The sequence below is a fragment of the Strongylocentrotus purpuratus genome, unplaced genomic scaffold (genome assembly GCF_000002235.5).
Source record: "Strongylocentrotus purpuratus isolate Spur 01 unplaced genomic scaffold, Spur_5.0 spur5_scaffold_21, whole genome shotgun sequence".
Taxonomy (NCBI): domain Eukaryota; kingdom Metazoa; phylum Echinodermata; class Echinoidea; order Camarodonta; family Strongylocentrotidae; genus Strongylocentrotus; species Strongylocentrotus purpuratus.
In genome coordinates, this window is record NW_022145607.1 from 20,784,608 (window position 1) to 20,812,565 (window position 27,958).

At 36.2% G+C, this 27,958-nt stretch overlaps 1 protein-coding gene across 1 annotated transcript in view; it reads right to left on the minus strand.

Moving 5' to 3' along the window:
- The window catches only part of LOC100893107 (RING finger protein 17), a 106,784-nt gene that overhangs the window by 10,985 nt on the left and 67,841 nt on the right, over positions 1-27,958 (minus strand). Inside the window, exons 32-35 of the mRNA XM_030994230.1 lie at positions 25,167-25,358; positions 23,609-23,756; positions 19,146-19,284; positions 7,222-7,411 (exon numbers count right to left, since the gene is read on the minus strand). Coding sequence (XP_030850090.1) covers positions 7,222-7,411; positions 19,146-19,284; positions 23,609-23,756; positions 25,167-25,358 — 669 coding nt within the window. The remainder of the gene's footprint in view (positions 1-7,221; positions 7,412-19,145; positions 19,285-23,608; positions 23,757-25,166; positions 25,359-27,958) is intronic.

Below are 27,958 nucleotides of genomic sequence, written 5' to 3' on the forward strand. Positions count from 1 at the left end.
TTGTGCCTTAAATTAATGCTTATAAAAGATTTGCCCTTATGATGTTACAAGCATTATTGTATTTACTTTATTCATGGCGCAAAGCATTTGTGGTATTTAAACAGCTTCAAAGCGCAACTTATATGTCTATCTTCATCAGAACATTAAACTTCAATTCCAGTATCGGTAGGATATGTTTTTTCTGGTCGACGTTTTTACGTCACTGTTCAAATAACGACTTGCATAAGTGGCGAGCATCGACCGACGGTGAAAGATGATATCATATTAGTAAAGAGCTGTCTGGTGGTGAGAAGCACAGCTAATGACATCGGATTTCCCTGCTGTATTCAACCTCCCAGAGAAAATAAGCAATCAATTCATTGTATTTGAGGCTGAATAGTGGATATATCTTGCCTCTTTCCTTTCCCTTTTCTTTTCCATCCATCTCACTATTAAACACCAACGGAAAAGTCTAAAATACCTGAATTTTCACTTTTGAATATATTTTATTGTAAGGCTACAGATAGCTCTCCATAATTTTTAAGTCCAACTTAGAGTTAAGTTCGACTTAGGATCTTTGTGAAACACCCCCCCCCCCCCCGTTTTTTTTTTGTACCCACTTCCGCACTTTTTTCTCAAAATCTCTCTTCCTTTGAGAGAAAATCGACAACCAGTTAATTGCATTTCAACCACTTTGTTTCATAACAAAACTAGCCCCCTCTATTTCCTGTCCGCATACAGCACCTCAAAGTTTTGCTGTCACCAAGCCCCATTTCATATGCACTCTGGGGATATTTTTGGTGGCCAAGTCGCTTCTTCCGGTCTATTTCTTGCAGCAGCTCTGTGTGTGCCGTTCTTGATTGTGTGTGTATTTTATTTTTGGACAGTAATTACAGTGATTTTTCACTATTTTCAAGTGATTTGCTTTTCCATGCATTTACATTAAAATTTACATTATCGATCCTGTATTCAAAGAATTGTTCAAACTTTATTGAAACTGTATGTAATGAGCATGCAAGGTAGAAAAGAAGAGCAGCTTTTATAGGTAGAGCAGCGACTCATGACTTTCATATACATGTTTTGACGTGTTAATGTAACTCTCCCCTTCTGTCATATTTTTGTAATGGATTAAAATGAAGATAGCCCTTAGCAAATGCATGTATTTTTGGTGGTATTACCATGGTCTAATGTATTGTAATCTTGGAGATAAAAGGTCAGTGTATAACAAATGATGGATTTTGTGTAGTGGCTTAAAATAGGTGGACGTACTTCAACAAATTCTGTAGTGTTGGAAATGTCATGCAGGCTCTTTTTCTCTCAAGATATTAATGACACAAACATTATATTTTTTGCCTACCCTCCCCCCTCATCTGGCACAAAACAAAACAAAGTATAAAAAAAAAAAAAAATTCAGGTGCCATCCCCTATGGAATAATTCACATGCGGACTGAATATTTTAGTAAAATAAATCTGATAGATGACAGAATGTGTAAACCACAGCTACATATACATAAAACCAGAATGGTTTAAGTTACACTGTTCATGGACTCCTAACTAAATACAATTTTCGCTACCACATCTACGGTATTTGGCCATAGAGGGCAGCACCGGCCATGGGAATATTTGGCAAAGGCATTTGGTTGAGAACTGGAAAGTCCGATAGAAATTATAGTTTCTGAGCCAATAAAATACAAGCAAAAGATTATGATGGTGCCTACATAGATCTCAAACAAAAATTTATTATTCTATGGAAGAAGAAAGAAACCTTGTCTTGTTATCTTCCCAAGTATCGTATCGAAACATGAGCTGACCTGCAGTTTGGGAGGATGGTCGCCATCTACTGTTGAACATTGTATTTGCCCTAGTATAAATTTAACACTTCTACCCCTGAGGAACGCTGGGCCGGCTCGAACCAACAACCTTTGCATCACCAATCAAGGGTTTAAAACACCCGCCAAGGACATTTCTACAAGACCCTGCACTTGCATTGTTGCACTATTGTCCTTCACCCCAAAAAAGTGGTAATACTACTACAAGCACCATCATAATTTCATACATTTACAGTCGATTTCCATTACTACAGTGCATTTCCTCTACGTCTGGCCGTGATTCCACCCACGAGCATCGGAGGGAATATTATCAGATGCATTAATGATGATCTTGGTTATACATAAAAGAGGAAAGAGCCGCCGTCAGGAAAAGGAGTTTCCTGATTTGCAACGCATAATCTGCTTACAAGCTTTCTCCGAGCAATCGTGAAGTTTTGGCGACATGACAAATGGCCAGATTACCGGGCGATGTCGGGAAGGCTTTAAGGTATAAAAGGTATGAAATGTGGAAATCTTTAAGAGTCTTAAAGTGGTTTCAAATCTCTCCTCTTGAATGCATACTGAGGAGGTACTGTATGTACTATGTAAAAGTGCACTGGCCAGTGCTAAACGTGGATGGCGACTGCACCGGTAAGCTCGATTCATGCAAACCCACCTAGAATTACATCGCAGAAAAATTGCCTACAAATTACACATAACTTTCTATGTATTTGGTGAAGTAAAATAACTAAATGAATGAATTGATTGATTTAATGAGTGAATGAATATATAAAACTAAAATAAATAAATAAATTCACAAATGAAAATGAATTAAAAAAAGAATTAATAGATAAATACTTTAGGGTAAAAAATCAGTACGAGAGCAAAATTGTCAGCTAGAAAAAAGGAGAAAAACCCCCAATGGATAATATGAAATATATTCTTTTTTCCCTTCTTTTCATATAATACATTTTACAGCTAATAAGCAATGATTAGATGACTCAAGCAGTATCAAAGCTTCTTTTTCCAATAAGATTATTCTTGATTATGTGCTCAGCTCTTAAAAATCCCCACATTTAAACACTCATTATGTTACCAAACTCCTCTATTTAAGGTAAAAGAAATAATGTGCATACACATGTAAATTGTAAGATGAATTCTCTTTTGTAGTAAGTCAATTTCATTTTATCCCTAGATATACATTTAAAAGCTAAACAAATCCTCTACAGTGTAATCTTAGAGTTTTATCATTATATTTCAGGCAAACCTTCGCTCCGTCTGAGATTTAGTCTGATGAACTGTTCCTTCAAACAGTGTTTTGAAGCAACATATTTCATTTCAAACACCAATTTACCAATATACTTTGCCGAACAAAATATGTATATCTTTCATCAACTTGCTGATTTAATGAAAGATGCATATAGTTTTAAAAACAGTTTTAAATATGACAAACAGCTTCCTAAAGCAAAGTAGACATACACATAGTGTTGTTTGTCGGGACCTAGAAGGGTGTATATTGGAGTATATTGAATAATTTCCTTCTGGGTCTCGGCAGACAACAGTACTTTGTTTTCAGAAAGGGGAACTAAAGAGCGTTGCTCCTTCGGAATATAACAAGATATATCAGTTGCCTCTGGAATATAGATGACCTATTAACATTAAGGCCAGAGGGCTTGCTTTATACCGAGATTTTCATGAATAATTAAGTTTGATTTTCCTCTTTGTAAGTAACCCAGGCCGACTCTGAGACATCAGACTTTCTATAACCATCAAATCAGCAAATTGTCCAGACGACACCTTAAGAAATGCTGCCCCCATCTATCTGTCATTTCTCCGAAGAGGAATCTTAAAAGATAAAGTCGAGTCCTGGCCATGCAATTACATCGTGAAGGGAACTGCCTGGAAGCAATGGACCATTTTCGTAATGAAATCGAAATTCAATGCATAAATCTTTGTTAAGTGCGCTGTTACAAATAATTTCATTCACCTGTTACGAATATTTAAATTGCAATTTAGTCATAATGTAAATTGCTGCTAGGTAGGACAAACACTATGGCTTGCCCTACCTAACAAAACGTTATGTATGCAATTCCCATCCTATTCGTAACAGGTGAATGAAACGATTTGTTACATGGCACTCAACAAAGATTTATGCATTGAATTTGGTTTCATTATGAAAGTGGCCTACTGGGAAAGTTTAGGAATGGTCACAAAGCAAAGAAATTGACTTGGTCTTGCTAGAGATCACATGCATTGCAAACAGGCATGAATATATGGGACTACACACAAATGTTTGGACCAAACTTTCAGCTTCTTGTTACATTTTGAATAATCAGGCAATTTTGAGATCGTTTTTCAGGAGACATTTCTGCTCTATGATATTCTCATAAACTGACATGTCATACAATGTATGAGAATTCTTGCAAATCATTTTATATCTTTGACCCAAACCCAACTCTTTCTTTAAGAAAGCATGGTGGATGACAAGTGACATGGTTTTCCATAAAACCTTTTTATTTCATCCCCGCATATTATGGGTCCCCTCCATGTAATTGTAAAGGAAATGCCTCCAGACTTGTATCTCAGGGATTTTCTTTTAGAGAAAGTAATGGAAAAATTCTCACATATAAAAGGGTTTTACAATGGAGTACATGTATTTGATGTATGTACTTCTAAACATGAAATATTTTGACCTCATCTTAATATCATCTTATAAATAAATGAAACAAGAAGTTTTCCAACATGAATCTTTTGCAACAAGTTTAGGACAACTTTTCACAGCAACAAATTTTCTCAACTTGCAGAAAGTATAGTGTTGTGTAAATAAAGTTGTTGCGAATCTAAACCACTTGGGCATTCACAAAGAGTATTAAAGACGTTTAAAAGATATATCTACTGAATGATGAACATGTGTTTATGTCTACTGATCACCTGAAGTTCATACATGTATGTAATGCTAACAAAAATGCAATCATGTTTTCACATTCACAGTTACAGATAGTCATGTGTTCATATTTACGGATACAAATATGATTGTTCATATCTACCAAAGAAAAAAAGTTATAATGACATATCTACAAAATGATGAAAAATGCAATCATCATTTCATTATATATACAGATGTCATATGCATGTGCAAATGAGTGTATTCATATATACTGATGATGAATGCATATGTGTGTTCATATCTACTGATGATGAATGCATGCATATGTGTGTTCATATCTACAGATGATCAATGTATGTGTGTGTTCATACATGTATCTACTGATGATGAATGTATATTTGTATAGTAGGAGACCAGCCTGTAGGTCCCGTGACCAATCTCGGGGAACAAAGGTTTGAAAGTGTTTTTGTGTTCCTTGATGAATACCGAACAATTTTGACTTGGGCTGCCCCCTCGAAAATCCCAGGCATTTTCGTGAGGGGTCAACAAAGGTCATACAGGGTAGAAATTCAAATATACTCCAATCGTGTCGATATGCATATCAAACTACTCGTCTGGTCATGAGGATTCAAAAAATGTATAGTTTGCTATACCTCCGACCTTAAATGAGGGCGCTATGGTCAAAAACGTTGAAAGGTCAACACAATTTTGACTGGTGGTCAAATTCACCAACACAGTGAACCTTATCAAATTTCATACCAAATTACTCGTCTGGTCATGAGGATTCCAAAAATGTATAGTTTGTTATACCTCCGACCTTAAATTAGGGCGCTATGGTAAAAAAGGTCAATGCACTCTAGACTGGTGGTCAAATTTACCAACACAGTTAACATTGTCCGATTCTAATGATTTTAGTGTCTTATAATATGTTTTCTGACACGGCAAATTCAACTATACAACTTTCAAAATTAAAAGTACTTACCTTGACCATGTACATTCAAAATGGCTGCCGTTTCGGTGACAAACATATATAACTTCTTATCCATGGGTTTGAGGGAAATTTCAAGGTTATGGCAACCACTTTTGGTTTTAAAAGTTGCTAAGTTGAATTTGTTATGTCAGAAAACATATTATTAGACACTAAAATCATTAGAATCGGACAATGTTAATTGTGTTGGTGAATTTGACCACCAGTCTAAAGTGCATTGACCTTTTTGACCATAACGCCCTCACTTAAGGTCAGAGGTATAACAAACTATACATTTTTTCAATCCTCATGACCAGACGAGTAGTTTGATATGAAATTTGATAAGGTTCACTGTGTTGGTGAATTTGACCACCAGTCAAAAGTGTGTTGACCTTTCAACGTTTTTTACCATAGCGCCCTCATTTAAGGTCGGAGGTATAGCAAACTATACATTTTTTCAATCCTCATGACCAGACGAGTAGTTTGATATGCATATCGACACGATTGGAGTATATTTGAATTTCTACCCTGTATGACCTTTGTTGACCCCTCACGAAAATGCCTGGGATTTTCGAGGGGGCAGCCCAAGTCAAAATTGTTCGGTATTCATCAAGGAACACAAAAACACTTTCAAACCTTTGTTCCCCGAGATTGGTCACGGGACCTACAGGCTGGTCTCCTACTAGTATACATATGTACTGAACAGGAATGTATGTGTGTGTTCATATCTACAGATGATGAATGCATAATGTGTGTTCATATCTACAGATGGTGAATCCATAATGTGTGTTCATATCTACTGATGATGAATGTATTTGGGTGTTCATATCTACTGATGATAAATGTATATTTGTGTGTTCATATCTACTGATGATGAATGTATATGTTTGTGTTCATATCTACTGATGATGAATGTATGCGTGTTTTCATATTTACAGATAACAGACACATAGACACGTTTATGAGTCTCAGGAGTGGTGCATACAGGGATAAAGTTGGACGTCATACAATGTACCTCCAATGATTCTTGAGATATTACGATGAGACTGAAACCCAAAATTTTATGGAATAGACCTCTGCGACCTTTGACCTCTTACACCAAGATCTAATCAGCTTGTCTCACTATTAAGTTATGTATACTTTTACCAAGTTCGAAATACATGGTTCAAATGGTTCTTGATATATCACGATAATGAGGTTAAAAATCTGGAATTTGATAAAAATTGACCTCTATATGATCTTTGACCTTTGACTCAAAATCTAATAAGATGGTCTTCTTAAGGTGTAACATAGTTTGAATGATGTTCAAGATGTTTGTTAGATATTGCAACATGCCCCTCCCCTCAACAACATAACACAAAACAAATATTAATGATAGTAATAATAATGAATAAATCATGACAATTTAAAAAAGAAAAAAACAGAAAAAAAAAGAAAAAAAAAAAGAGGGAAAAAAAAAAGGGAAACGAGGGGAAAAAAAGGAGTTAACCGTTAAGAAAATAATGCCGTTATACCACCTTAGTTGGGCAATGGCATAACACATAAAATTGAAAAACATTATTTTTACACTGAAATCTCACCTCTACAGCTGCGACCAGAACTTTGTTGGACACCATCTCCACAACTCTCTTAATGGCAGCTGCTGGCCACTGGGTACCTGCCTGCAGTGGTGTGTTAGGTGGTAGGTCTGCAGGGGCTTGGATACCGGTAAGACGGCACAGGCGGCACTGCAGAGGCAGCTCCAGGAAATGCACAGGGAGCTGCCGAATGCTGAAACAAAATGAGAAGGAAAGATAGAGCTTGGTATTAAAGGAACTGTTAGTCATTCATGCTAAGAGATGATAGGTAGAGCTTGGGGTTGGGTATAAGGAAGGTTAGGAGGATTGGATATTAGTGAGACAACACCAATTGCTAAAGTTGAGTTCTGTGTGGAAGTGATTTAGAAAAGGTTGGTCATCTAGCATTACGTATTGGTGTATACTGTGAAGCTTTGAATCATCAAAATTATACAAAATTGATTGTCTTCTTGAAAGTCACATGAACTGTACATACATATGTACTATATAGTAATACACAAACATGTGGCATTACAGATCAATCCTTTTCAAGAGACATATTTTTTCCACTGATATTCTGCAACACTAACAAAAAACGACTAAGATAGCTCAAAAAATATATTTCACCTTTCCGAAAACTCAAACTTCTTTTTAACAATGTCTACTGAAAGGTATCCTAGGACCTTTGGAATTGAAAGTATGCTTATTTTTTCTTCCCTCTGGAATTTATCCATATCAGGGGAGTGTTTCACAAAGACTAAAATCAACTTTTAGTTGGACTTCAAAAAGCTCAAGTTCACACTGTCCACTCCCTTGGGGAGCATTCCAGCCAGTCACTCTTTTTACAGGTGCACACATGCTAATCCAATCACATTGACATTGATAAGTAGAAGAAACAAGAAAGGGAAGAAAAGAAGACAAAGAAGAAGAAGAGGGAGAAGAAGAAAAAGAGGGGGAGGAAGATGAAGAAAAAGAAAAAAGAAGAAGACACGTAATATCACTAAGAAAAAGACACATAAAGAGGGGGGGGGGGGTAATAAGAAGAAGACGAAGAAGAAGAACAAAAGAACAAAAGAAGAAGATATGTAAAAACATTACTAAGAAAAAGACACACCAAGGGGGGGGGGGGGGGGGTTAGAGAACAATCACTCCGACTTGATGTATATGGGGTCATTTTTCATGATACAACCCACTCAATTCACTGACAATTCCCAGCAAACATCTCCATTGACACAAGCTGTCGGGACCGCATCCTCCCATCCTCCGGCTTCCAAATTTTCAGGGTGGAACTTATTCATTTGATGAGAAATAATGCATCTCTGGGTAAACACTGGGCATGGGGTCAATTAGGAAGATGCTTTATCTTCATGTCCTTATGGGCAGTAAACAAGATGGAGGAGGAGGATGCAGAGTGCTGAATGGGATGAGAGGGGAGGAAGTGGGAACATGATGAATGGAGTCCGGTGAGTTAAAAGGTGGTATCGAGATGGAGTAGAAATAAAATACACACTAATTTGCATGTATTTAAATGAGATGGGGAGGGGAAAATAGGATGAGAAAGAGATTGAGAGAAACACAAAGAGATATGGATGGGTAGGCCTACCATTGGGATGAGAGAAAATAATGAATACAGTTCAATAAAAAGTAAAAAGGAGGAGAAGAAATAAATGCTGCCATTTACTGAAGTCATAAAGAGTGGGGGTAAGAGTAAAGTACAATGGGAAAGAGAATTGGAAGAAAGAGAATATGCTCTTTGTTTACATAACATGTCCTTGGAAAATACGTAGGGGAGCATAAAGTATGATGAGAAAAAAAGGAAGAGAAGAGAGGAAGAGAGAGAGAGAGAGAATGAGGAAGGGGAATTTAGGCATAAAAAGATACACAGTGAGAAAAGAGGCAGAGGGAGAAGGATTGAAAATAGAGAGAAAGGATTGAAAATAGAGAGAAAGGAGAAAGAAAGAAAGTAAGAGAGAGAGAGAGAGAGAGAGAGAGAGAGAGAGTAGAAAAAGACAGACATGTACAATGTAAAAATAGAGGACACAAATATTAAGTAAGAGAAAAAAGAAAGACATGTGAAAGAAAGAGAAAAATAGACCAAGAGTTTCATATCAATTGATACACTTTGCAAAAGTGGGCCACAAACAAAATTGAAAGTTCTGCAGCCCCCAAGCGCTGGATTTTATTCTTATCACTCAACATAGATATAGTCATAGAAACAGAGCTACAACTACACCGAAAACTGGAAACAAAATCCATAACGAAAACATACAGCTACATGTAGAATGATCGACTAAAAGTCACTCATCGAACAAACACAGCTAATTGTTTACATCAACAGTATGGGGTAAAAGATTCCTATGCAAACAAATCCTTCTCAAACCACCATGCATCTTCATTCCGATCTGACACCAACTATCGCTTCGGCACCGCAGACCGATGTGTTCAGGCTGAGGATATCGATGGATGGTTCAACAGCGTTTGTCAGAGGGTAACAAGGATTATCTATCACGCTGAAAGGACAGATGGGGGGCAGAGCCCCGTTAAAAACCTCCGAGCTCTTCAAATAAGCGATTCTTAATAAACCAATCACGAGCTGTCCTCTTGGTTTAGCCGATGATGGAAAGTGAGGCTTCCTAAAGTACACCTTGCTTTCCTCTAATCTGATGATATTGTCTTCTACATGTACATCTATGAGCAAGAAGGAGGTGTTGTGGTATAGTGGTTCATTCAGTTAACTCTTCTTCAAAGGGCTAAGGGTTTGAACCCCAGCTGTGCCACTAATGTCCATTGGCGAGACATTTATCCATATTATGCTACTCTCTACCCAGGTGTAACTGGGTACCTGGTAATGCTGGGCTATCAATAATTGTGTGGCACTCAGGAAGAACAGCTTTGATGCTGATAAGGCTTCTTGGGATTGACAAAAGTATTATTATTATTAGTGGTGGTGTTAAGGGGCAGTAGTATCAGTATAAGGGCTTTAATCCTGCACAAATGTTAATAAGGTACAGGTATAATATCCTTCTGACTCTCAACAGATGATAATGTCTGTTCAGAGCCAGAAAGGCTTTAACTTTTACTAATAAACTAACTAATTAACTAATTAACTAATTAACTAATAAATGAAATATTTGTTTCCTTCCACTGAAAGCCTCCCCCCCCCCCCCCACCCCACACTACGAAAATAAAAATAAAGGAAAACAAATCTGACAGGTTTATCCTGCCTCTAAAACATCTCTTCAAAATATATTTATTGAACTCATCCTATCATCTTCAATTCCAATCTCTAAAAAGCACTCTCATTAGGTTTAACAGATTACCTTCACAACATATAATGATCAACCATCAATCATAGTCACAGATCTGAAATCTAGCCTTCATAAATGATCTCGGAAGAATCCTCTCAGTTTATCGGCAAATAAACGTGGGAAACTTTCACATACAAATTCACTAAATTTATTAAAATGGCAACAAATGTTATAAGGTAAAGCAGATGCACGTGGAATAGGCAAGCACAACAAATATTCAAAGAGCTTCATAGAATAAGTACCTCTTTCCATGAGTGACCAAATATTTGCTGTGGCAACAAATGCTCCAAACTTTACTTCATCGAAGATGTTTGGGTAAGAGTTGCAAGTGTGTTTTAGTTTAGGTATTAGGAAGAATTGGTTAAAGAGTCACTCAAGGATTTAGTTAGTGTAGGATAATGATGTGTAAACCCATTAATGGTATTTCCACCAAGTCTGGTGTCAGCAAATTATGATCTTCTGCACGTGAAAAACTGACGAATCACTGGATTTAAAGTAGGCTTTTCAACATCTGATAAACAACTTGTATTTGAATAGCTTTAAAGAGTACTTTAATTTAATTTCCTACCCCCAAACAGCTTTTGAAATTAACTGGCGGTGGGGGGGGGGGGGGGGGGGGGGGGGGGATAAGATGAAAGAGAAGTGAAAGCTGATATAAAAACAGCCTTAACTCAACTTAAGTTACATTTTGATTGAAAACCAATCAGCTCTTGTACATAACTGTAGGGAATAGATGGAAAAAACGAAGAGAGAACAAAAGAAGATGGAGAAACAAATCAGCATTATATGTCTACTGTAACTGTAGTGAAAGTGGAGAAAATAAGTCAGATTAGATTGAATCACAATCAGCTTTTGTAACAAACTTTTTGGGAAGGTGGAAAAGGTAGAAGAAGAAACAAGAGATGATAGCGAAAGAGAATAATGCATACATTCAGATTCTGGAACTAACTTTAGGGGAAAGAGGAGAATACAGAAGAGAACATAAAAGAAGATACAGAAAGAGATTTTCAATCGGATGCAATCGGGCATCATTTGAATGATTTGAAACCTCTTGAGGGAAATATTGATCTACAATTACATTAAAAACATTATCTTGATTACTTTAGGAATTATAGGAAATGCCTCATAGATATTGGATCTCGTAAAATCTTTCGCCTATATTAAAGTAAAGTGTTGTTTATCACAATAATGAGAGGCTGTTTTTTTTCTATTGTGTGCAGCTGTACAAACATTATATTGCAAGAACAAGAGAAAACTTTGAAAGATTAGTTATGTTTAATTAAATATAGACATGTATAGGACCTTTTTTTTGTATCCCTTTTAAACTTGTTTTCAACCACTTTTCATTCTATCCTATTGTAGTGCCATGTAGATACTGTATTAATGGTAATTGTAGATACTCATCAGTTTTTCATTTTGATTTCTGTTTGGCTTATTGTTTAATATTCTCACATTGTATGATAATTGTTACAACATTGATGTGCAAGTTGAGTTGTTTTTATTTTGTAAACTGAATGAAATTCAGCCTACGGGCGGCCAGATTCAGTATATTAAGAAACCATAAATGATATTATCATCAAGTTTTTAGATCCACCTTTCTTATAAGGAGATATTTCTTTCTAAAACGTGTCGTTCAAAAAAACTTTAAAGGCCGGCTGTCTTAGTTCAGCCGGAAGGGATTAGACCACACAGCGAGGTTACTGACAGGTGGCTATCTCATTAACTCAGGTCTCAATTAACATAAGACAAAAAGAGTATCATGGGGGACCAACAGGCACCGATTGGGGAAGATTTCTATATAGAGGGAGAAAGTGTCTACAAGTAGGACAGTGTGGCTTTAATGAGTATGTTAGGTCTGCACACACAAATATAAGCACAGAGAGGGGAGAGAGGAGGGGAGAGGGCAAAAAGAGGGAAGATAAACTAAAATTGGAAAACGAGTTCAGGTTCTGAAACTTTTTGTGACAAGATATCAAAGCAATGAAGTTCTCGAAGAACATTTTACAGAATCTGATAAATAGAACTTAGAATAAACATACATTTCCAAGACCGGACATTTCCAAGACCAGACAAAAAAACTGACTATGTTTAAAATGATGACATCACAGCACAGACATGAATCTTTCACGTATTTATGACGCAAATTGCAAGATTTATGTCCACGTAGCGTCACAGAAATATATATCTTGCAATCAAGCCTAAAAAAATGTTTACAGCAGAGTAGACAGGGTAAATGGGGCACTTACTGCAATGGGGAAACAACTCTTAAGAAACCAACGATTTATGGAAATGAGAGGTAACAAATGAATCCATGTTACAATTACTTAAGAGCACATAAATCTCTTGATCGAGCCGACTCCTATCTTTGTGAATGCTTTAGATGAGGAGGTTATCTGAGAGGAAAGAGTAATTTATGTAGGTATTCTCCTAAAACCAGTCTCTTGTGCAAATCAAAATCATGCGCAGGGGGTTGTTAACTACGAGGCAAGGGAGAAGGGTGGTTTTAATGAAATTGCTATTGCCAAAGCTAGCACTAGGCCTAAAGCTCCTCCCATCAACAATAAATATCTTTAATTGTGAGATTTATGTACACAGATATTGTCAATGGTACACGACTGTCAAACAACCTCTCTTTTACTCTCTCTCTCTCCTGAAGTACAAGCACATGTAGCACAATCTTTTCTTTTTCTTTTTTAAAGGTAAAGACCAGTTTTGGAAATGCCCCCCTCTCAAAAAATGAAATGGAAGCTCTTATTACCGATCATGTGAAAGAATATGTTTTGACTAATACTAATTGATATATTTGGTAAATTATTATATCTATCTGGACCTGATAGATATTGCGCATGTGTCCCGAAGTCCCATATACATCTTTCTGTGTACAGTGCTTGTAACTTTACCAAGACTGGGCCAAATTTCTTTTCATTTTGATGATTCCAGAACCTTGCAGTACACACCAATACTTATATGCTAGATGATCAACCTTTTCTGATCAATTCCACAATGTTTCTTTCACAATGCAATCGCATGACCCTAACTGGTCTTTATATTTAACAGGTAATACTTGCAGTGTTTCACAGTGTTTGGATACTACATGACAAGCCAGATACTTGCGTTTCTTTTAATGAACTTCATCTGAACTCCATATTACATGTACCAGCACCTTGGAAAGAGAATGATATACAGCTTTCATTTTTCTACCGATCATGCGCAGATGCAGGGCACACAACAGAAAAGGCAAGAATTCCCAAGAGGTAAAGTATAAGCATCACGAGAGGTTATTACAAAGTAATTGAGAATGTTTGCCATTGATCACAAGATTGCAGAGGTAAAGCATCAGTCGAATTATGACTTTGGCAGTCTAATCAAATTTTTTGATGCGAAAAGGCATTCAAGGATCTTGCAAGTTCATTGCCCCGAGGAGGTTAAAGCACTGCAGGCACTGATACCTGTTTCAGGCTTTACATCTGAAAGACTGGGAGTTTTCAGAACTTCATTATATTCTAAATTGCATAAGGTAAATAAGTTATCAATTTCCCTCTTCTAATCAACATCTACGCTTTGTTTACAAAATACACTGATTACAACCCTAAATAATAGTTATAATCATTTCATTTTATGACAAGTCTTTAAACTGAACCCATTGCTTCCTAGAACCGGCTGGCCCATGTATTAACCCTATGACAATGTATGACCTCAGTAGCCAACGGGTTACGAGTCTTAGTTCAGTGCCTCTTTAGCTCATGCCAGCATCTTTCATCTTTCTCATTAACTGTTTGATAAAGTTAAACATCTACATTGTATGTCTTATCAAGGGGGATGAAAAGGAGGGGAGATGACAGGAAAGATTGGTGTGATGTAAAATGTCCTTCCTTCAGTTATTGAAATATTGAACTTGATAGGTTTCTTTTTAAGATACTTCATGCAGACTACATCACAAGGTTTACAAACATGGAAGAGGAAGTGACTGTTCAAGATTCAAACTCTGAAGCTTGAAATCATTTTCGGTGTCAATTTTCAGAAAATGACAATCTAGCTATTTTGGCATGTGCACACACGGCGCGGGAAACTGTGGCATTTTAGCACAAGTTTTCTTTTTCCCATAGAAATGAATGGCAAGTGGGGGAAAAAAGTGGTAGCTGTGCACAACAGGGTTCCCTTTCATAGTCTACTTTCTTTTTAAAATAACAACTGCCACAGATCTTTGACAAATCTGCTCATAGCCAGCTAATCAAAAGTGAGGATTTCAGTAGCTTATTATAGTTTTTGTATCTTTAATATATGATAACAAGTTTCATGAAAATGAGCCCAGAGGTCCTGCATGTTGTGATTAATAGTAATAATATCGATCGTTTAGGAGTGCTGAAAACAAAGAGTTCCATAGCACATACAAAATTACAGAATGTGAAGCTAAGTATGAAATACAAAGACTCCTTAAAAAAAAGGTTTACATAGTCCTATGTGAAGAAGCCTTTGGACATCAAGATTTAGAGTACACCAAAGACATTCTTGTGCAGGATAATTGCCCAAGGCACAAAAGGAGTTCATTTCCATGCATCACTAGAAGAGCGCAAATAAAAACATTCCCTGAAAGTAAATCACATCCAACTTCCTGACACAATCCCATAATCATCAACTTTTGAAAATATGCGATTTCAAACTTCAAACATTCAAGTTCAATGATTAAACAACATGAGAAAAACATAGTGAAATACAACCCAAGGAAATGTCTTCAAGTCTTCTGCAGAAGATGAAAAAAAAACATGCCTCCTGACCTAAAACTGAAACTTTTAACAGTCGAAACGACATTTTCTCAGGAGGAATCGAAAGTAAACAGGAAATCCTAGCTTGAAGAATGTGAATTCCTTGGTTGGCATAAGAAATCACTGGTGATCTTTTCTGCAAAGGTGGATTAAGATTTCCTTTTACTTTTCTATTTTCAAATTCGCTGTTACAAGTCATATTTTTGTTGGTAAGGGAAATTCCCTTCCATGATGAACTTCAGTAAGATGTGTAATGATCTGTCTCCAGAGTACATGTAGTTATAAATCTCTTCTCTCCGATCACTATTGCTGATTAATGACTCTCTTTGACTACTACCCAACACTCTGGTCGCAGCGCGCTGAAAAACTCTTGGGTCACAGCTAGCTGGGCCAATTTTTTCTTAATGATGTCTTCAAATCAGCCCTACATGCTTGGAAGATCTGATTTTAAATTAGTGACTGTTTCTAACCATTTTTCAATGGGGGTGCATGGGGAAATTCACTTAAATAAGAAGTTGGAAGTTGCGATTGTTTTTTAAATGATAGGAAAATAAGGAGACAAGAATTAAGGCTGCCATTAGAAAAGACAAAATACTAGGTGGACAGAGTGGATTTTAGAGAAAGTGTAATACTACAAGGGAATGTGATAGGCCTATCAATAGGATAGAAACAAGGAGGAATGGAAAGAATTACCATTTTATCCATTTTTTCTTCAATTAGGGCAGTTTTATTTTGGGCGAAAAAATTACCACTAAACCCAGAACAAATTTGTACTGGCATTTATGAAAACTCTTTTTGCACTCTTTGATTTGTTCAGTATGACACCCATTTGAGAAAATTCAGCAATTCATTCTAGTTCTGTAGGAGAAAAAAATAATGTACTATTTTTCTTATGGTAATTAATTTTCTTTTTTTTTTAAGAACAAAAACTTCAACAGCATTTCATAACAGAAAGGAAACTAAGGTGAAAAGACCTAACTTATGACAATTAAAAAAAACCCTCACTGCAATTTAAAAAAAAAAATCAATGCAATTATACAATGAACATGTAAAGTGAACCAAGAATTTAACCATCTGATGGGAAAGTTACCTCAAATAACATTTGAGAGGTTAGTTGATGTTCTCTCAGATAACAAAAAACATTGCTTTGGGGGAAGTCCCTGAAGTAATAAGTAGCCAAGGATAAACCACAGAGGAGCAGTTGGATTTCAACTAATCAAAGAGAAATCTTTAGAAATATCAAGAGCTTTGAAAAGAACAGGAAATGATTTATACAGTGCCTCAAGTTTAATCAAAGACAACCACAAACTCTCTCTCTCTCTCTCTCTCTCTCTCTCTCTCTCTCTCTTTTCTCTCTCTTTTCTCTCTCCTTGTCTGTCTCTCCCCCTGGTATATATATATATCTCCTCTTTCTCTCTCTTTTCTCTCTCCTTGTCTGTCTCTCCCCCTGGTATATATATCTCCTCTTTCTCTCTCTTTCTCTCTCCTTGTCTGTCTCTCCCCCTGGTATATATATCTCCTCTTTCTCTCTCTTTTCTCTCTCCTTGTCTGTCTCTCCCCATGGTATATATATCTCCTCTTTCTCTCTCTTTTCTCTCTCCTTGTCTGTCTGTCCCCCTGGTATATATATCTCCTCTTTCTCTCTCTTTTCTCTCTCCATGTCTGTCTCTGTCTCCCCCTGGTATATATATCTCCTCTTTCTCTCTCAGTTTATAATCTGGACTTGTCTGTATCTCCCCCTCTCTTTACCTCTGTCCCTCCCAATTTCTCTCTCTCTCCCCCTTCGCCACCTCCGTCTCTCTTTCCTTCTTTGTTTATCTACATGCATCTCTCTGTCCATCTCTCTCTCTCTCTCACTTTATTTCCCTTTCTCTCCCCTCTTTCTTCTACAATGTTTCTTTTGATCCATTTCCTTCAAGTATTTCCTCTGATATTTCTGATATCTATTTACTTTAAGCTCTCTGAGTCATGCTACAGGTAAGTACAAGCATGATCTTATTATGTTAAAAAATATTACCTGAATGTTCAGGATTACAAATAAATGACATCTTCCAAACGATTTTGGTAGAAAATGCATAGGGGCTGATTAATGAGCATAGACAAATAAGGAAGCGGTTTTTATTGAAGATGATTCCAGCAAGTTTTTGTGAGTTTGTTTTTGTTTTACTGTTTTAAACAATCAATCTACTGCAGGATAAACAATCCAGAATGAATTATAACTATGTTCTCTCGACATATGATTCCCATACCAGAGCTCAAGATTAGCTTTAATCAAATGGGATAAACCAATTGATCTATAAATGATTAGAGGAAGGAGGTGCATGCAATGTACTCCAATTTACAGAAACATTCTACATTCAAAACGAATAGTTGAAAGAAAAGCAGGGCTGCAGAAATCTGAAATGTTACGACTAAACGATCTTAAAATGCCTCCTTTTTTTCAATTCCAAAGCATCTTTTATATATTAAATAATATTACATGAGTTCTAAGGCGGCAGAAAAACTCTACAAGAATTTCCTTCATGGTTCAAATTTTTTCCTGAGAGATTACCAAATTTGAATGAATATTGCATGAGAGAAAACTTTAATCTTTCCCCAAAGATTGTTTTTCTAAAAAAAAAAAAAAAAAAAAAAAAAAAAAAAAAAAAATTATATATATTTACTCTTGATTACACTCATTTGATGACCTTTTCAGTGTTGAAGATTTCACTGAAAGAAGAAAAAGTATAGTTTGGCAAATTATAAATCCTCATACTGTTTACCCCGACTTTTCTTAGCATTAGTTTATATAGTTATTTTGAGATTTTGAAAACACACAGGTCAACAAATCATATTTTCAGGAGAAAAGCAAAAATGCCACATCTAATTTCATTCCTATCTAAATGCTAATTTCTTGCGCAGGTTGACCAATCTACTTTTGGAAGTACATGTGCATGTATTATATACATGGATAGTCAGTCATATACTGGATAAAGAGGATTATTCATTTTTCATCAGAAAAGATAAAGTAAAACTAGCCCAAATCCATCTCCTAATGTCTGTTAATGGACATGCCAGAAGACAGAATAAGCAGGACAGATTAAAAGATAATCATACATATATGCCCTGGTAATCTATTGCCTCAAATATCATACTTTAGTTTATTTTATTTGATCTATTTTCGAGCATTCTGTCCTCATTTCTAAGATCAAAAAGAGCATTACAATAAAAGATTACAGGTTACAAAATTGATGACACAAATGACTGATGCTTTTATATCACCAAACAAAAACAAGTTCTCATGATGACCTCATATAAGTGAGCTCGAATGCAAGATTTTAAAAAAATTGAAAAGAGACGAAATCACAAAATCATCAAACTCATTCGGTCCCATAGTATTGGAAAACAAAAAGTGAAGAGCAGGAAAATGATAATCACAGGCAAAAATATGAAGGCGGCAAACATACAGAGGGTGACAGAAAAAAGGAGAGACTGAGAAAAATGTCAGGGAGAGAGGGCGAGGGGGGGGGGGGAGCAAATAAAAACGACAAATTTAAGAAAGAGGTGAAAGATGTGAGAACGGGAAGGAAAATAAACGGAGATGACAAAGAGAAAGATACAGAAGTCAGGTACATGTATGCCAGTTAGAATTGATCAGAGGGCCTGAAAATCACCTAGAATGAGCTATTTTGTACACATACATGTAAAAGCCTTAACTATGGTCTGAAAATAACTTGCCAGGGCCTGAATTTAGGCTATTGCCTGAAAACTGGCATCCCTGACATACAGTATGAGGAATGGGAGGAAATAAGAGATTAACGAAACAGAATATACTCTCTAATTAAAGACAACACAGACCAAAACACACAAACAAATAAATCAAGAAAGGTAGACGTACCTGTTCAATGACAGCCATTCCACCGTACCATAGTCGATGAACCTAATGTGACACATGATAATATCTTTCCTGACCACCTCAGTTATCTCAGCTCTATACCACCTCTCATCCACACTGTACTGGGCACAACATGGCATATCTGGAAGAAAAAATATCATAACACACAATTATCATCTTTAGACTTTAACCCCTTTAAACCTGAAAAGGCAGGGGTTAATTTTGTGCTCTCTCAGCCGTGGAGGGGGTGGGGGGGGGGGGTAGAAAACCAACCATCGGAATTCAGCCATGGAGTAAAAAAAGTATTGAACTTGGCACACAGATAAGTATCTCATAAAGAATAAGCCCAAGAGTTTCATATCTTTATCTCAAATGCCTGTTTAATTATTGCTAATCAAGTATTCACATATTCACAAATTGACAATTCTGCAATGTATACAACATGGGAAGATGTTAACTTTTGCACTGCACAGAGAGGCTATTTTTGACACTGTGCCATACATGTTGGTCAAAATTTTACAAATTTGGAGTCAAAAGATACATAACACTCTAGGCGAGAAAGTCATGAAAGCTTGCGGCGCAAAATACCTCTTCTTGAAAGTATCGCTGCATGCACGTTGCCCCCTCCCCCCATTTTCATGAATGGGTTAGAGTTTAATGTGGCAAGTCTGTGACACAAGCAACAAGGCATAATTGTACATTCAAACCTGTCATAGTACGGGCCCAAAACCTAAATTTATAATCAATTTGGTTATGAAGACTACTACATGTAGACCGCTCTCTATAAGAACAACGACATTGTAGAATATTACACCAATTTGGCTATACTCCTTGTATCTGCTGTACCTCGGGGTTATAGGCTTCAGAAGTGCTGAATAAAACATACATACATGTATAACATACACAGCAACATGTAAATGTACATTGAAGAGTCCATTAAGGGTCATCAGTATTGGTTACTCTAGTAGAAAAAACACTGTTTGGGCACTTACTGGGTGGCCTTTATAGACAGGTTGACTGTCAACATGTATCAGTATCTGTAATATAAATGGCATCTTAAGCAATCCCCTCCACCCCCTCTCCCTTTTTATTTTACTCCTAGGGGTCTCTTTTTACATTTTGACCAGAAATTGAGGAGGGACATAAGGGCCATTGCAAGAGTTATGGGGATAAAATCACTCGATATAGCTTCGTTTACAAGTTCTAATGATGGTAACAACGAACTGAGTTGCATACCTTTTCAAATAATAATAATAATAATAGTACATTTATAAGCGCGCAGAAACTATCCAACATTAGGTATATATTCTACTGCGCTACAAGAGCTCCTGATATGCTTAGATTTACGGTACAGTTAAAAAAGAAGTGTTTTCAGTTTTGACTTAAAGACGTTTACAGATGCAATAATAAATTAATAATATTCTGATCTCGTATAGCACATAGTATCTCCTGTCCTGCTACAGAGGTTTTGGAATTATGCACCTAAATAAAACAACCTATGTTATGTCCGTGTAGTTTACCATGAAAACAAATAACAAGGCAATGATTTGATTAATGATACATGAAGGATTCTTCACGAAGTAACTTGCAGTATTAAAGCCTATAGCAGGGAAAGCCACAGTAATCTGATAATGTACCGCAGAAGCCTTCTTTTCCCTGCAGAGGTATACAAACGACTAAATGAATGAAAAGAGCCAGTGATTATTCTTTTCTTGATGATTCTTGTAGCTGTCATCCCTCTGATACCCCGCCATTCATCATTTTACGAATTACTAATTGATAAGAATTTGACTTAAGGAAAAGTCGAAGAAAATCAGCATTACAGCAACGTGTAAATGTACAATGTATTACACGTACAGGTACATGTGCAAGCACATTTCAACACTTGAGATCATTCATGTTTTGTGAATTGAATTCATTTAAAAAGTGGTTAAATTATGGAGGAATCACACTTGAGACTTTGATCTCTACAAGTACACTGTACATAGCAAACAAAAACCTAGACATTACAGAAAAGGAAGGAAGGGAGAAGGAAAAGAAGAAAGAAAGAAAGACAGAATGAAAAAAAGAAAGAAAGAAAGAAAGCAAGCAAGAAAGAGCCATAAATTTCTACTGATTTTTTCTACTTTTGATAAAATCCTACTTACATGTATCTTTCGTATCTCGATACCATATGAATCAAAGTCAACTAAAATTTATGAATTGTAAAAGTACTTATAATCACTACCCCCCCCCCCCCCCCCCTCCTTTCATTTCTAGATATCTCTTCTTTCCCTTCTGAAATAGCAGGTAACTTGGTCAGCTCTTGGAAGCATGCGCAAGGCACATGATTGCTACATGTGCAGCAATGTGTTATTGAGACGAACCACCGTTCGTCCAGAGCCTTAGGGTAGCTTTGACCAGACACAGTATTAAAACCAAGGGTATTTAATAGTGACGTTCTTTCGAGGCCACTCCGGTAAAAAATTGGAAAACATTTTGAGCTTTGTAATGCTCCTGAGACACACAATAGGATCATAGAAGTTCATGAACTGCTTAAAACGGTAAATACAGGTCTGTAAATCTTTGGTGATGGTGACGTATTGTATAAGGATAGTTTTAAGACCGTTGGGTAGTGAATCTCTCATTCCCATAGGCTTAAGTACAGGAACCACCTGGTACCCGTTGGCAATGGCTTAGACATATTATACATGATAAAAGCCAGTTAACAAAATAATGGATAACAAGATAGGTGACCACAATGGTTGGAAATTTCTTCCAAAATTGTCTTCTAGTTATGACTTTAGCTTTAATTTAAGCAAACAAGTAAAGTTAACAACTAAATTATTCATACCCTTACCAATTTTTGTTATTTTTGAAGTATGTGCACTTTCAAACCAATGAATATGATTTCATTTTTTGTATCACAAAATTTTTCCATAGAATCAAGATTCTTTGATATGTGCTCCGTAACCAAGATTCCCGCCCGAGTTATCATTGGCTTAGTATTCAAGAGGTGAAAGATATCCTTACAAATTTAATTCAAATATCCTTTTTATACATCATGTCTGGGGAGGACTTAAAGACAGGACATGAAGTTTGTTTACATGTACAGTTAACGACTAAATTATCCATACCCCTTGTAAATTTGATTTTTGTTTTTGTTTTGTTGTTGTTTTGTAACTCAAGAATGAAAGATGGACTGGTTGAATTAAGACCTCTGTTGAATAGGTTTAAATGTATGCTTAATATTTCATATTTCCAAGAAACATAAATTGGGACATATCAATTTTTCACATACTTAAAAAATTACAAAAACTGGTAAATAATTTAGTTGTTAACTGTACTTATCATGTTTATCATGTTTGAGGAAGGTAGACAAATGAAATGTATTTTTCCTCTTCTGCCAGCACACCTCTAAAACCACTAATCTGCACCTCCAGCGGTAGCTTTCTGTGGATGGAACGGATCGACACCAGAATAGCTGGGATGATGTGCAGACGCGCGTCTTTAAAGATGAAATCGAGTTCTGGTCATGCGATAGCATTGTGAAAGAAACGTTGTGGAATCGATCAGAAAAGGTTGATCATCTAGCTTATAAGTATTGATGTGTACTGCAAGGTTCTGGAATCATCAAAATGATAAGAAATTTGGCCAAGTCTTGGTAAAGTTACAAACACTTGCACAGAAAGATGTATATGGGACTACACGAACACGTGGCGTAAAAAGCCCCCCCCCCCCCCCCCCCCCCCCCCCCCCCCGATTTTTACGATGTTACATGCATATTTAGAATATGAAGGCATTTGAAGAGCCATGCTTTTCAGGGAACATGTTTTATCTGATGTTCTTCCACACTTGCATAACAATGATAATGCTCCCAAATTATGGTTTACCTCTTCCCAGAACTCAACCTTCTCTTTAAGTATGTTTATTAAAACGTGCATGCATGTCTCACGTGATGGCGACATGCCACAGAAAAACAGGAGTTCGTAAATGATAGATTGTCTACCGAGGGGGCAGTGAAAAACAAGGGCGAACAACAGTACAACTTTGCTTTGATAAGATTAAGGTGAAATCAAATACAAAATACTCAAGGACTGTTGACCACTCTCACAGTATCATGTGTTTGCTATGGGGTTTATAATCGAATAATTAATGATTCTGCGGCTATCTTAGGGCTGTGAAGTGTTTATGTTGTGCCTTATTAAATGCCTTAATTTTTGGCAAGGAAAATACAGAGTATTGGCCATGGTATAAGTCACAAAAATCAAGGCTAAGACAAATTCCTGAAAAGCACACTGTCTTTTCATTACATAAGTTGCAACAATCACTACTTCTATACTTGAAAAAAAAAATCAAACTTGGTATTTTTTTAAATGCCCCCCCCCCCTTTTTTTTTTTTAGGGGAAATGATTTTCAGGTCTGCTTTAAATCATAAAAGCATAAAGCTTTTCCAGGGTTTATACATTTGTGAAACCGATCCTTACCCGGTTGTGGGTTGAGTAGGAAAGGAAGGTTAGGGGCCATACTGGCTAGCTGGGCGACGAGGGCCTCTGAACTGAAAGCTTGTTGTGCAGCGAGGGCGATGGTGGGGTCAGGATCGTTCATGGTAGTTTGGGTGTACTGGATGTACAGCTGGAGCAGGGATGATAAAATATTGAATTCAAATCAAGAGACTTGTGATTCAAATCGATAATGAATGCTTAGTGCTAGGTACATGTATGTGTAGGGCATAACAAAACAATAATAATATCTTTATAGCTTTCCCTCAGGAATTCTAAGTACGTTAACTGTAAAACATAATGTATGTTAAGGGGTTTGGTGCTTTTAAGCCTTGTTTAGAATTCTAGGGATAAATCAGCATATAGTTTATCATTACCATTTCGTTGGATGAAAAAAGAAAAAGAGAAAATCTGTCTGGATTTAGATCCATTCGTGAACCAAAAATCAAATAAAAAATGCCTTGGCTATAAAAAGAAAATGAAACCTAACATACTTAGAATAACCGATAGCCTTATAAAAAAATTGTGAGCCAGTTAAAAATATCCTGAAATTACTCCTATTTGATTATTTAAAGATTATACAGAACGATCTCTCCAAAGTCTTGAGTTTCTTTGGAGCTGCCCTTTTGATTGAAATTGTGACGTCCAAGCACAGTAGTACACATCCACTGACCTGCATTAGATGAATAGTGTGTTGTATATGACTGGCTTTTGTACATGAACCTAGAGTCAACGACACAAACAGCAGCCATGTTGTTTATTCCAAACTTTCAAACAGGTGGTTTCTCCGAGTTAGTTTGATAGTTCGATGTAAGTTTTTGTCACTCTTTTGAATAATTGCCAAAGATTTGTTTGACATGACGCTTGCCAAATATTGATTAACAAAAGAAACTGCTCAACTGTTTGAAACAGCTTAAACCAAATAGCTTGTAACCTTATGAAAGAATATCCATTCATTTGAATGCATTACAAAAAAGGTCTACTAGGAAACCAGTGTCATACATTTCACAGGTAAGTGTCCTACATTGTAACTAAAAATAGTAAAATACAGGTCAGTGGGTATCTCATAAATTGTACTACTCTGACATCACTATTTTAATCAAAATAGCAATTCCTATGGGAGAATGGCTAGCAGGAAACTGCAAATTTTGAGAGATTGTTTTCCTTGCTATAGTAATCAAATAGGAACAATTTCAAGATATTTTCAACTGGCTCACAATTTCTATTCAGGTTATCAGCTAAAGTTTGTTGGGTTTCATTTTTCCATTAAAATCCTAAGGAATGTCAAAAGCATAGATAAATTGTAAAAGCTAGTTTTGCATTTCTCATGCTTCAAGTAAAGCAAACATTTATAATTCTCACAAGGCAAGTCACCTCTTCAAGTTTCATACTGTACATGTAGTTGCCAAATTGAAGATTAAAGCTTACATTTACTTTATGAATATTTAATCAATTCATCAGACAACATTCTGGTCTGGAACATATCAACTGTATGGACAGAGGAAAAATACAAATACCATTATCACCATTTCAAATGACCTACCAAGTCTGGTTCATCCAGATGGCTGACTGTGACCCAGAAGTAAACCCCGACATCAGGGAGCATGATGGGATTGAACGTGTGACCCGGTATCGCCATCACCTCTTCCGTCTCACCCGCCTCGGCCACGCCCTGCAGAACGTTAACGACGGAGCGAGGGATTTCAGAGTTGTAGTGCGTGACATCTTCTCCATCCTGATATAGAGAAAGGATAAAAAGAGAACAAGTTAACCCATATGCTGCCATTAGATTCCGCCCTGCTATCGACCAGTTGTCTTCTGAATTCTCTCATCCAATTGAATAGGTTTATTAAATGATCCAACCGCTTTCTGTACGCAGTGGGTTAATTTGGTTTCAATAACAGCAGAAATGAGAAAAACAGATCAGTCAAGTTTATTTTAGACTTGTACCGGTAATCACTCGAACACACGTTGGTATTCAAGTAATGCACCTTTCCAGCTTTCTTTTCATTTGCTTTATTTTGAAGTTATCATAAAACATCAATTTTTTTGGTTGCTGATGAAGGATTACATGTATATCATTTGTTTGGATCCAGAAGGGCTGTAACTCTGTGTTAAATTATATGAGTTAACGTCCTTCTGGCTCCAAACAGAATGATCTATTTCATGAAAACACATTTCCAATAGTTATATTTAGGGTCCATGCATAATTTTTTTTAAATTGAAATTTATGATACATTTTTGCTGTAAAAACTAAAATCAGGAAAAAATACATGAAGAAAGAATTAGTTGACCTAAATGCTGCAACCAAGCACAGAACTGATGAATCACAAATCAAGTATCATGAGACAAATTTTCAATCATATTACTGTTCACCTACTTTTATACAATTATTGTAACATGATATAAGGATATTATACTTTAAAATTCATGAATACCTTTGGAATTTTGAGAAATAAATCAGTTTTTCCTTTAAAAAGAAAAAAGAAAATCAGGACACTAGATTTTTCACTTTTCAATTGTCAATTTCATGAGACAAGTTTCTTTCACAATGCCTTTCACTTCAGTATTCCCCTGTATTAGTTTTATACTAAAATTACATGACAATACTGATTTATAACATTTGTGAGCCCAATTGAATTATTTGAAGAAAAACATCTTTATCCAAAAATAAAATCAAGAAGAATTGGTAAGACAATAAGCTTCCACTAAGTTTACAAACAATATTATTTCTAATAAAATGTATTCCTTTTAGTTTTTACAGTTCATATAATACAAATTGTGATGACAAACCATTAAACTCATGAACACATTTTAAATTTCACCAAAAAAGAAGAGTTTTTAACACAATAAAAAATGTTTTTTAAAGCAAAACAAAATCAACTCAAGGGCAGTTTCAAGTTTACATGTACTTTTAATGTACATCCCATACAAATCATGTCCGGATAACATAATAAGTCATGTTCGGGCATTTCAATAGGTGACGCACAAGGCTTCAAATTACACTTTGGCTAATGATGAAGCAAGATTCTGATGATTAAAAAACCTGAAACATATAACCCCGCTCAGCAGCTTAAAAAAAAAGGACAAGGTTTGGAATGATTCTACATGTGTACATCAGCTTTTTGAAAAATTGCAAAATCTTTGCAGAATTTGATCCACTTAATGACATTAGTTAAAAATTTGTAAAACATTAGCAAAATATTAAAGCGTGACGGAAAACGAGAAAAGAAAACACAAAAGTTTGAATACATCTACAGGAACTTGTTCAACTTTAATGATGCTATGTGTTGTTTGAAGCTTTCAGGAATCTTTCTGGCTACACAGACTAAAAGAAAATAAGTTGCTCAACGTTATGACGCTCTTTGGAAACTTTGCAGATTCTTCCTCCCTAATCAAGAGGAAAACATCTGTAGTTGGTACAGGAATAGATCACTGCTTCTTACAGCCCTCCGGGAGTACCAAAGATACTCCATCTTCATCTACCTTATTGACTGGATGACGCTGTAAGCAGACTAATTAAAAAAACTTTGAACATTTAAACTTCCCCAGGTTTATAGAAAGTTGAATAGTTTAGTTTGGTTTTTAATGGAGGTTATTTTACCTGACTGCTTAAAGAAAGCATAAATGCTTGTAAGTAAGCAACCAGAGGACCGACGGCTTTAGGGCCACTCCGCGGGACAGAAATAGTAACAATAATGTCTTCTTTGCAATAATCTTCAAGAACTTAGCCTTGTAAGAAACGTTGGAGTTATCTGAATATGGAATCTTCATGTACATGTAGGTACATGTACATGTAACATTCTACACACATATTCCTCATAATTTCTAACAGGAATATTTACAAAAATGTTCTGTTCGCGATAATCTTCAAGAACTTGGCTTTCGCAAACTTTCACGCGGCTGTGACACAATCAAGACATAGAATCTGGGTGAAATATGATTGCATTGTTTTATCTCTCAAGAAACAATGTGGTTTTATATCATTACATTGTCTAGGGAAGTGCAGCTGCAAAAATAAACTTTCATCTGCCCCTCATGTCTCAAGTTTCGATGGCCTCCGGTAATGGATGGACCTCGCTTGATGAGGTTATAAAGGGAGGTTTGGGATGGTGTCAATTCCTTCAGGAGGTTTCCAATCATGGGCAGGGGCTCGATAATAGAACAACAGCCCACAAGAGTAATTAATCGCACAATGGCATTTTAAAGATAAACTTGAGTTCTGGTAAAAATAGAAAATGAATTCTCACAGTACCAACAAAGCCTAAAGTTAATGTTCAAGATTACAAAAAAACAACATGAACCAAACAATTTTGGTAGAAAATGTATAGTGGC